This window comes from Numida meleagris, chromosome 11 (assembly GCF_002078875.1).
Source record: "Numida meleagris isolate 19003 breed g44 Domestic line chromosome 11, NumMel1.0, whole genome shotgun sequence".
NCBI lineage: Eukaryota > Metazoa > Chordata > Aves > Galliformes > Numididae > Numida > Numida meleagris.
This window is the reverse complement of record NC_034419.1, coordinates 11,756,335-11,768,690: the sequence shown is the minus strand read 5'-3', so window position 1 is coordinate 11,768,690 and position 12,356 is coordinate 11,756,335. Positions and strand designations below refer to the sequence as shown.

At 40.1% G+C, this 12,356-nt stretch overlaps 1 protein-coding gene across 5 annotated transcripts in view; it reads right to left on the bottom strand.

The window, feature by feature from the left end:
• Window positions 328–12,356, bottom strand: part of PXK (PX domain containing serine/threonine kinase like) — a 31,959-nt gene continuing 19,930 nt past the window's right edge. For 2 of the 5 annotated variants that reach the window (XM_021409153.1, XM_021409157.1), the window contains 7 exons: window positions 11,931–12,009; window positions 9,933–9,981; window positions 9,112–9,189; window positions 8,605–8,691; window positions 8,009–8,078; window positions 6,973–7,035; window positions 328–823 (listed from right to left, as the gene is read on the bottom strand). In XM_021409153.1, coding sequence (XP_021264828.1) covers window positions 618–823; window positions 6,973–7,035; window positions 8,009–8,078; window positions 8,605–8,691; window positions 9,112–9,189; window positions 9,933–9,981; window positions 11,931–12,009 — 632 coding nt within the window. In that variant the 3' untranslated portion in view covers window positions 328–617. Of the gene's footprint in view, window positions 824–3,446; window positions 3,532–6,972; window positions 7,036–8,008; window positions 8,079–8,604; window positions 8,692–9,111; window positions 9,190–9,932; window positions 9,982–11,930; window positions 12,010–12,356 lie in introns of all 5 variants that reach the window. The other 3 variants (XM_021409155.1, XM_021409156.1, XM_021409154.1) reach the window with 3 other exon arrangements.

Below are 12,356 nucleotides of genomic sequence, written 5' to 3'. Positions count from 1 at the left end.
TGCAGGTAGGATGTCCATTGAAACAAGTTTGAGACAGCATTTTTAGTCCATCAGCAAAAATGGTGGGAATAAGATTTAATTCTCCAGTTCCCTCACCTGTGCAGTATGTTTTACGGGTTGTTTTGTTGGTTGGTTTTGGAGTGGGTTGGTTGGTTGGTTCTTTTTGGATTATCTCAAAATATGCTGATTCAGTCCAGCAAGTTAAATGAGTTACTGCTGGGTGACTAGTGTTGAAAAACTTAAAGCAGGCTAAAACTAGATTCCTGTAATTTGAAAAAAGTGGGGAAACAGTAGAACTAAAAAATGCATTAATGCACCTCGATCATGGTCATTCCTATTCTCAGAGTTTTATTCAGCTATATAGAAGTTGCTGAACCCAAAACGGCAGCTAGAGAACAAAGTTCTTGAAACCAAATAAAGAATGGAGTACTTAGCATGGCAATGCAATCCAGATGGGGGAGTGCTGCTACTTGAGTAAAGCTGAAATAGAGGTAAAAGGGAGCTACAGCGTGACTAGTGCTATGTGTGCTGGTGGGTCAGTCGCTGATCAGAAGGGTCTTGTTCCTGGACAGCACAGGAGCGGGAGGGGGAATTCAATCCAGGGGTAACCAGCAGCCTCAGCTGATCCTGGGAGCACTGTAGTCACACGTCTGTGTTTTCTTCAGAGTTCCTTTCTGAAAGTTTTGAATGGAGCTGAGTAAGGCTCCTCGGCTTGCACTGACAGCGGGCTGTGGACTTGGCTGTGTTGGCACCTCTGTACTTAGAGGAGGAGCTGCTGGTGGCGGGGGTGGCGGTGGCGGTGCTGGGGGTACTGACGATGCTCCTGTTGAGATGAGGAGAGAAGATGATGTTTGATTATGCCAAAGAGCTCCTGCTGCAGAGCACTGCGGCCGCATAGCTGGACTGTGTCAGTCCTGGACTAGTAATTTACTCCTTGAAAGCAAGTGGAGTGTGAAGAACGGAACAGGATGAAAAAATGCTGAAATGATCGAATCTCTCCATCTGCAGATGAGTCATGTCACCTGAGACACCTCTGAGAAGAAGCCTAAAAGGCGTCAGTTCTCAGGGATGCAAAATGTGACTCAAATGTGATCTTGACTGGAAGCAAATCTTACCCTCTGTTCACATTTACATGATTGACATTACAGGTTTTACAAAGAAGCACTCTGCTGTAGCATTTGTGATGATTGATCAGATTATATTTCAGTTTTAGATGACTAACTGCAGATAGAGTTTTTCTGGAAATGTTTTACACTTCCACAGTACTGTCAGACTTTCTCCAACCATGGAGAAAACAAATGCTTGTTTCACAGGCTAAAGGAATCACAATCCACCACTCACACCATTTGCCTTCTTCCTGCGCTCCAACCTTATACTCTGGCCATTGCTTTTTAGCCCAGTCATGTCGTCTCATTATGCTTTAAGCTCCATGCCCTGACAACTTGCAGGGAGAGGGCTGGAAAGCCAGGAACCAGCTATGCTTGCAGGCAGCTAACCCAGCACTGAGGTTCTGGAAGCTCAGGTCCAGGCAGGTGGCCTTCTTTGACCCAAGATCCACTCCCACACACGGTGCTCCTGTGCTTCTCAGCTGCTGCACATTACATCACCATTTTTACACACAGGATCAAAGATACATGGCAGGAGTAAGAGCAAAGGCCAGAGGTGACCCCATGCTGTTCCACAAAACATCCACGTGAAGGTGCATTTGCAGCACACCTTCAGTTGCATGTGAATGATGGGCCTGTCTTCACTCTCGTATTCTGGAACAAGGAGGGGCATAGTGGTTAAGATTTCATTATTGTTCAACATTGAATTTTAATTCCATTGCCTAGATCATGAGTTAATGCAAAGCACGGCTAGGGAGACAAATGGCAGCTATAGTCCAACGCTTGCTGGGTATCTCTAACATACACAAGAAATATACTGGCAAGTGGCAAGGACTAGGATGCTTTTGGACAAAAGAGAAAACAACGTAGGGCCAGCCAAGATGCTATGATTAATGAGGCAGAACTGCTTGCTATGAATTAAGCAAATACTAAGCAGTTAAAGGAAACTATGTGACATGGATTCAAGAAGTGTTATAATTCTCATTGGCATGAAAACCTTTTTCTGTGATGAGAAAACACAGAAACACATACTGGGCTCCTGTCTTCACTCTCCTCCCTTTCAGAAATAACGTTCAAGTTCTAGTAGAAATGTCAGAGATCAACTGAAAAAACACGTCTGGTGCACGTGGATTAGCTGCTCTCTTAAGTAATCAAAACATTACACAATGTTAGTATAAACTGAAATAACACATTGCCTATTGATGCCTTGGGGTCATCTGGCTTACCCAAACCCGTGTTTTTGCACTAGCCAAAGAAGTCAGTCTGTTTGTAGTTAGACATACTAAAAACCATCCCCTAAGTTAAGAGTTCTGTTTCTAATGTGTGTACCGACTGCCAGTAAAGCACAGAAAAGCAAAACAGACACTTTGCCACAGAAGAACAAGACCAAGAACAAAGTAACCACTTTGACAGGTTAAGTGGTCAGGGCAGGACTGGTGTACAGACGCTCGCACTGGATTTGGGATCAGATGAACCGCTGTAAAAGAGCCAAGGCCAGCTCATCACAACTGAGATGGCTTGAAAGAGATGCAAGAATTTCAGAGAAGAAAGACAAGATTTTGGCTGGAACAGCAAGGTGAAATTGAAGAGGTTATGCACATAGTTGTACAAGATACAATAGGGAGTGATCATGAAGACAGTGGCCAGGACTCTATATGGAATACAAATATAACAGTAATATATTCAGCAAAGGAAGGGACGTATTTGACAGAAACTGCGGCAAAAAAAGCCACTACACGTGCTTGGATCGCTATTATTTGGCCAAGAATCTATGTGTTATCTTCCAATTTTAGTGTGGTTATTTTACTATGGGGGCATGAAGAACAGGGAGGTAGGGGAGAGGCTGCCTTTCTGCCTGGATATTTGTTAAGTTCTTCAGAACAAACTATTTCTAAATTGTGGTGCCAACATCACACAGTTGAAAGAAACTCTTAGGAGATCTTACACCTGATCTCTGCCTTAAAATATAAAACACAGGTTTTAAGATGGTATCTGACTAGCTATGAGCATTACATATTGAACATGTTAATTAAGAGCATGACTCTGAAAATCTGTCAAATCCATTCATTTCAGTCAACCTATCTGTCCTAAGCTGTCTTCCGCTTCTTGGCATGAGTGGTGCAAAGGAAATCTTAGTTTACTCCACTGGACTCATATGCAGCTACATCTGCAGGGTAAATTGATCAACCCAACAGTGAAATATTTTCCCATATTTACCCAGAAAATATTTCAGACAAGTGCTCAATTATCACAAGACTTTTCCAATACATATGTTGGAAGCAGCTGACTGCAAACACATTCACACAGTTATAAGAATAAAACACTCAAACAAGAACTTACCAAGGGTTTTTTTTACAGGGACATTTTTGTTAAGAGAGTGTGTTAAAAGGAATAGGAAGTAAATCAGATGCTGTAAACTTGATGCCTGAATTGAAACAAAAACTTAATTATGAATTTAAAGTGACAGTAATTGTGCAAATAGCATTAAAAACTTTGCTGAGAATGGGATGCAAACAAAATCATTTTAGTGATAGAGTTTTTAAAGATGCTGTATTTCATTAAAATAATCGGTAAGAACGCTCAGATTCTTCTATTCCCTCCCAATACTAAGCGAGTTTAAGATTTGCATTAAACTTTCCCATACAGAAACAGAGCATCTTTAAAGAGATAAATCAGCATTAGCTTACTTTTCCGAAAATTCACGTTCAAAATGATGCATGCTCTATTGAAGACAGCAGAGAAAGAGAGAGGACACAAGTTAATCATCCAGATCCCGTGTCAAAGTAAGAAAAACAGATAGCGTTAGCTGAAAAGTTAGTGCCAAAAAAATCAATACATTCTTATTCACTGAAAAATACATGGGAATAGCAGTTGATTTTTTTTCCTATTACATATACAACACTTGCATTGTGAATAATGAACTCCATTTTCCACGCTGTAAGCATTATTATACTCGATCAACAAATAAAACACACATACTTTCAATTGCACATGCTGTAATTCAAGCTTCACGTGATTACAGTGCATTGCGAGATAGTTAGCAAGAAATCTGCAGGGAGATTAACCACAGAAGATGAAATCCATTCAGTTCATGGCACAGTTCCTGTCATGTTAACACTTGCATTTACACTTAAGCTGCATGGGTGAGTCAGAGACAGTCAAGGACAGCACTTGCTAAAGCATTACAGTTGTCTTCAGACAGGTGAAAAGCAGAAAAGATGCACCATATGGTGCATTTCTCTATGAAACTTGTTGCAGTGAAGGATTCAGAACAACCAGCATAGAAAAGGACAGTTCAAGTTAAGTGTAACTCCTTCAGCTTATTCTCACTGGGAAGTGCAGGACAGCAATACTGTTCAGAAAGGAGCTGGCCAAATGGCACCCTCCAAACTTGTCTTATCGGAGTGCTCACTGGTATACTATGGGCTTACTGGATTTAGAGATGTAGTGAAGTTTTAAATAACACACACCACGGTGTTCTGCATCTCTTCTGATCCTAGCCACAAAGGAAAACAACAGATTCTCAGTGAAGCAAAGTGGATAAAAGTGTGCAAGTAGATGGGGAAAAAAAGAAAAACTGAAAAACATTCAGGAGAGAATGTCAGAAAGACAGAAGGTATGTCAGACTCATTTGTCACGATCTAAGCAGTGTATTTCAAAGATGGTATTCAGCCAAGTATCTGCAGCACAGCCAGTCACAAACAAGCACTCCAGTCAATGAGAAACACCCACAAGAGTGTATGCTTCTTCCCCAAGATGCAACAACCTAAAGCCTGTTTACCTCTGGTCGGAGTCTCTAGTTCTGCACATACCCACACACTACAATGATTGAGATGGAACAGGCCAAAACAAGGGCAAGGGTTTCTGTTGGATACCCTTTTCCATATCAGCTTTCATTTTGGCATGCCATCATATCAGCAAGACTCTTTGACGTGCCATGACACTAACACAAACCAGAAGGACAGACTGAAAGCCTCATTTCTGCTTTGAAGGTCGTCTCACCACAGTGATGCCCACAAGCAATTTTGGTCTAGAGGTAAATATCCTTAATGAATACAGTGAAACAGGAAGAAACAGAAGCTACAGCTGCACCAGATGTCACAAATAACATCTTACCATGGGGTCAGTGAGTTTTTCACTGAGTGATTAACAGCACACTTGTATAGAATACATACGTCACTCATGATGTCACTCACTTTCTCTTAGAGCTGATATCTGAAGTTTCTTCTATTAATTCTACTTTCAAAAGCATTCCTGAAATGGTGACACTTGCCTTTATGCCCAAACAAATGCACCAATACCATCAACCCGCTAAAGCACTTCCTGATGTCAGTGCACATCAGGCAATGTGCATCATGTCACACGCAGGGCAGATCACTATGTCACCACAAGCACACTGCCTGCAGGATGACCAACAACTGTGACCGTGTGGTTTGAACTCGAAGCCAAGTGTCTGAGACAGAGCTCCAGCTATTTTAAGCCATTTGAGCCAAGTCTATGCATTAACCTGAACCTGAGCTTTCAGTCAAGTTCCAATACACATAAAAGTTGAAACACAAGTTAAAAGCTGTTTTATTTCAGAAAAAAAAAAAAATCTGTTCTCTAAATATCTATCTACTTTGAAGGCATGGGGATTTTCCTTTGCATTTTTCAGCTGTTTTCTTTTTAAAGTATACAGAACCTGAAATAAGCCATCCCACTAGGAGTCAGTGCACCCAGAGAACAGAACAACTGGAAGAAGTTAGTTCATAAAATACATACTTCAATTACTCTCAACTTGAAGGAGAAATGACTAATTTGAATTTCAGCATAAAAGATTTCAATTACATCACACAGGCTGTAGTGTCTTTTGACTGACCATCCACAACAAACACAAATTTGACTTCATCACTTTAGTCAACAAGTTGTTCTGTATAGAAAGTTCCCGCAAGTAGGAATCATATGACACGAGTCACCGTAACAACAATGCTACGGACAGCTTCCCTCCTAGATATGTATTCCATTAACATCTTTTGCTGTTTTTTTTTTACTAACTTAATAACTAACATGTTTGCTAGTGCACTACTTCTACCCTTTCAGACTGGAGCATGTCCACCATAGCTCAATACTCATATTTGCAACCTAACTTTCACAAGTATTTCTGCTTCTGGCAATGCCCACACAAGCAGATTTCTCTACCACATCCCACCACTTGTCCTAAACATTAGCAAAACTGTCTGCATAGCTACCCAGCAAACTGGAAGTGGAATCTGGTCGAAACTAGAGAGATTATTTTTAACCCAAACCAGTTTCTGACTTGTTTCTCTGCATAAGCAGCCCTACTCATGTCACCAACAGGTTATAGCAGAAGAGAGGAGATTTATGTAGCCTAAGCCACTCAATTTGTCATACCCAAAACTTCCAAAATCGGATCACAGCGGTACAGGTGTAAATGGACAGTACATAGAACCAAGGGATTGACAAACGTTATTTCATAGCCTGCAGGCCATTAACATCAGAACAAATGTACACTGCAACATGAAGCTCATGTCTGGAAGACAGCAATCTCAGTAGGACTGGAGTAAAATCAGAGATTCTGAAGCAAACATATTCTAGAGGGAAATTATACCAGGTACATCACAGACAAGGTAATAAACAAAATGGAATTGAATTAAGAGGTTCTCTAAAGCCCTCGAAATGGGGCAAATACCCACACTGAAGCTGATACAAGATAAACATAATCTCTGTGTTCCATCCTTTAACAATATCATCCCTTAATCATCTTTGGGAACAATACAGTTCCTGTGGTTAAACACAGAGTGTAAAACAAACAAAAAAAAAGACACCACAAATTAAGAACAAACATTGTAAAGACTCTTGAGCTTACCTGCTGTAGAGGGTGGAGTGGGGGATGATGGAGATGTTAATGGGGAACTCGCCCCAGAGCCTGCTAAATAAAACAACAGTCTAGTAACTAAAGCTGTGATGTAAAACTCAACACAATCAGACAAGACAGACTGTTGAAAACAGGCCAACTTTATTGACTGAAGACTCAATCCTGCTTCTGAAGAAAACTTGGGAAAGATTCCCACTCATATGAACAGTGTCACTCAGACCCTATCTGAACAGAAAAGCTTTACAGTACACAGTATCAGAGGAGGTCCAAACACATAAGAAGCACAGTCAACAGTATTCCTCAATGGGAAACACTTCTTTTCTGTTGCTTAGGCTGTTGGATTTCAGCGTCCAAATTCTGTTTTCCTTAAGAGTTGTGCCACTGCGTGGATGGCACCCCATTCCTCCTTCTAAGAGATGATTTTTAGTCAGTTTCTGTACCCAAAAGTTATACTGATACCTAACTATTCCACAGTAGGCTGCTTTTGGACACATTTTAGGCACACAAGATAACTCTGTGGAACTGTTCAGTAGTACAGGCCATTCCTTTTAACTACATGAAGACCTGTCAAATGCTCTGTTGTTTTAGAAACTGACAATGAAGAAGCAATTTAAAAGATATTTATTTTTGTTCCTCTTCACACCTTACTAAGGAATACAGATCACCACAGAGTTTCTCTCTGAGGGCTGCATTAGCAAATGGTCCAAATAATCAATGCTATTATTAATCCAGTCAAATGTCAAATAGATGGAATAGAGTGGTTTTTCTTTTTTCTTTTTTTTTTTCAAGGAATGGAACACAGAACAGAGGACTTTGTATCAGGTAGCTGAAAATTTAGCACTGGTGGCATTTCTAAGCCCTCAATGTATCTATTATTAAATGCCACAAACAGTACTATCAGCATTTAGTAGTTTGATATTACGGTGTAAACCGATGGTGACCCTGGATCTTTTAAGCCACAAAATTATAGCAACAATGAAAACATTGACACAGCTGTGCAGAAGCAAGCTCTTCTCTCTGTAGTTACCTGAGTTATTTGAGTTGCTGTATTTTGCTGAATGTTCTTCCGCACTTTCATAGGCAGAGCGTTTTGACTTCTTTAAACAAAGAAGAAACAGAAGGTGGGAATGAATAACCCCTTTCATGATGAAAACTGAGTTGACTCAAAAAATTTTTAACAGCCATCTGCTGTATCACACAAGGTTTATCAATGCCCAGCATCTCTCTTCCCCTCCCAAAGCGTGCTGCCGCAAGGACAACAGCAGCAAGGCAGCACTGTGCTCAAATGTCTCCAGGCAAACAGGGCAACTTCAGTAGGCTCTGACTGCAAGGGAAATGTAGAAAACTGACGCAACAAAAAGGATGAGAAACAGATAGAGTGCTGCTAAAAACAAACAAAAAAAGGGCTCTACGACCTTCACTGGGCAGCAGGCATTTGTTAAGCCTGTTTTCATTAAGTAACCTCAAACAGGTTAAACAGTCAGCTGTCATTTAGTGAGTGTTATCACTTAGCTACAGATCAGGAAGAACTTCACAGGACAGAATACAGCAGCACACCTGTGGATGTTCATGCTACACATTCAACAATTTTCTGTGTAAGAAACCTATTTAAAGATTGTTTACCTTTCTTGCTAAGATCTTCCTTTTCTTTTTTTCTTCTTCAGAGCCGTGATGAGACTGAGCTCTTGTCAGTCTTCTGTGCTGGTGAATCTTCAAAATTAAGGGGAAAAAAACACAAGAAAAGCCATGTTAAGATACCAAATGTTCTCAAACAAAGCATATGTTTGGAGTGTAAGAAAAAAAAACAACATTGTAGTCACTTTGCATGTGTCATTTTCTTTTTTTAACTCTTATCTTTATGACTGCTGATAGAGTACAGAGCTCCATACAGCAATCAAGATGATCCTTTAATTTAAGAGTCCCTGTGAAACTGCACCACTCAAAAGAGTTCCATGCATTCAACAGCTGTTCTACAGCTGCTCAATACCATATTTTTGAGAAAGCAGATCTGTTGATGAAAACCTTCATTACTCAGAAAATCTTGTAGTAAGAGCTCACTTTTTCCATTTGAAAGAGGTAAGAGGAAATGCAATGTCTCTAGGAAATACAGTAAAGAAATGTAGAAGTTACCAATTTCTGTTCTTCTGTTAATCTTTTTTCTATGCATTCCTTGGACATTTTCAGTGCTTCTTTTAGCTTCGTAGGAATCTAATAAAGAATGGAGAAAAAAATCAAATAACAGAATGTGATAAAGGAAAAAACAACTTCACTGTTCAAAACTCACCATTCATCCGACTATGCTGCACATCTAAAGATCCAACTTGTGACACTATTCCCTTAGTGGAGGAGAAAAAAGCAAGATTTCCACTCTACAACTAGCAACTGACCCAACAGCTTGGACAAAGAAGCAATGAATAATGGAAGGGATACTCTAATACGAAGGACAGCTAACTACTACGATATTCTGTTCACCTCCCCAAAGTGCCGTAAGTCTGACAACCACAAGACACTCAGCACATTTCTGCTTGAAGTGCCCTGGACAGCTCCCCCCAGTGGGAGCAGGACATGGCTCCCTGGAATTCCCATCTCTGAAGCTGGCTACACAGTGCCAATGATCTCACTGAGCAAAATCAGCACCCATAGGCCTTAGTGGTTCAGTTCCTCTCACTGCAAGGTATGCAGTTTACCTGTGCTCCTAAGAAGAGCACCATGATTTGAGTCGTGCAAATTAGCTCCAGTAACTACACTTGAATCACTCATGGGTCACACCATGCCCCATTTCTAAGGGTTGATATAATGCTCTTGGGTATTATCCAGCAAAGGAATTGAAATGCTGATGGGAATCACTGCAAAGCCAAGTAAAGCCAGCTGTCCTCTACTATTTATCAATTAATGCATAACTATCCACAACTAATATCCACAAATATCAGCAAATCAACATTCAACTCTACCTTAAACTGTGGTTTCTCAGAGTTTGTTAGCAGAACATCACTGAATAATCTGCGAGTAGATGAAAAAAAAGAGAGAAAAAAAAGAAAGCATTATTCCTAAGAGACAGGCAGAAGCTGAGAGAACACTGCTGATACTATTCACCTAACTCCCTCTTTCCTCTTTCCCTTCTCTGTTCTCATCCCTATCTCACTGCCTGTTTTTATGCACTGCTTTTTATTTTCCAAGCCTGCTTTAAAGTTAGTAGCACCTACCCCCAGAACATATCCACTACTGACAGCAGAGCTAGCAAGATTCGAGGCAGTACGCTGAAAACTGAAAGAATGCCTGTAAAGGCAGAGGACTTCCCCCAAACAAGTGCCTTTTCCTTAAAGCTACACACATTCTTTAATGACAAAAGATTGCCAGGGACTATGCAACTATGCTAACAGTTTTACTCTCCCCTCTATGGCATCAGCAAGAGCCTAAGTGATTAATACTTTTCCATCCAAAACAAAGACACTAGAGGGCAATGTTAGTTTGAAAATAAATTAGTCCATTTCCAGGTACTTTGTTCTGGAGAATGTGCTAGAAAACTGTCCTAGAAAAAGATCACGAGTCCAGCTCCAAGTTAAGTAAGTCACAGATTTCTGTTGCTGTTCACTACAGAAAATTATCACAGGTCCATACTAGAGAGAACAAATTCAAACCTAGAATCAAGTTTATAAGATAAGTAGTCCAAGAATAATCCTGAAATAAATCAAATTAAAATGACGGGAAAAAAAAGGCTCACCCTTGTTTATAGGGCAATTTTCTGATCCTTTCTGATTACACATCCTTGCAAAGTTAAGTAAACTCATAGTTTATATAGTGCAGCTTAATAAATATTTAAATAATATTCCTTGCATTGCACAACATGACAAACATTTCCATGAAGAGTATGAATATGAAGGAAACACCATACAATATCCTACATATCAGATGCAGCTGGGCGTGGACTGTTTGTTCAACATCTTTTAACATCTGTCTATTCCTGTATTCAGCTTTCTTACAGAATTTCTCCACTCCTTACACTCTGTTCTCTATCACCTGCCTTCTTCAATTGTAGAGGAAGGATGGAGTAGAAGGAATAGGAGGCTGAGACACAACTGCAGCCACTCGTCCCAACCAGGAAACACAACTCCTGGAGCATGCTCTGAAAGCACTGCAATTTGTACGCTGTGAGATCAGCCCCAGATTTAAGTATGGGCAATCTTGTCATTTATAAGGGCATGATTCTAGCATCTCATACTAAGAAAAAGCAAACCCACCAGGAACTGTGATTCTGTGCTCAGCTTGCTGATGACATGTCACAGCATGGTGACAGTCAACAACTTCCCTGGTAATACTGTCTCTTAGTTGCAGGAAAGGTGGCACTGCAGACAGTATGATCTGCAGCTCAGCCATGCACAGACGTTGCTTTCTTTCTGCATCCTAATACTTCTCTATTCCTACCTTTACTACTTTGCTGCGTCACTAGGAGGACAGTCTGTAAGAAATTTTCTTCCATCTGTGCTTCACTAAGCTAGCCTTGGAAGAAACCTGATAGAACTTCTGCATAACACTCTGACTCAGTCTAAAAGTTACTGCTGAGCAGAGCAAGAATCTATTTTGCCATAAGTAAGTGGACTGCCAAACCTTGTGCAGTAGGTCTGGAAGGGACATACAAAAAGATTCCTTATTCTAAATGATTTAAATGATCCATACATAATCTTAACCATGCTTGCATTGCTTTAATAGCCAGATAATTGAAACCATAGCACCATGCTCCAGCACACCAAGGGACAAAGAAATTTTAAGTGAGCACCCATCATATTCACAAGCAATGGTTTCTATGAAATCTGTCAATTTTAAATCATCATTACGGATACAATACACATCCCTCAGAATGAGGAACAAATCTTTCAGATAAGGAACAAGCAAAAAGATTCTCCCTCCTTATATAATTATTACGAGCATAAAACAAGTACATTAAAACTTACGGCATCTGTAAGAGCCGTGAAACAGTTGGCATGCCATTCTTCATAGCTTCACAAGTCAGAATGGATTCCAACACAGACACTATCAAAGAAAGAACAAGAATGGACACATTTTTGCACTGCAGGATAGCAGACAATTTAGCATGAAAGTCTGACACTTTGTATTATGTTCTCCTAAGTATTCCATCAACTAAGTGGTGTCGAAGCTTTATGACATGTGGTTTTTATTATAATGTTATTGTTACATGTACAAACTTTTCAAGAATGTTAGACATGAGGCCAGGGGATCCAGACATCTAATTACTACACACTGTTTTATCACTCCGTTAGAAATATGTATATATTTATATGCTACATATTTGAGGAAGAACATTTTCTATTTTTAAAAATTACTAAATAACAATTTCCAGTCACAGGCTGGAAAGGTCT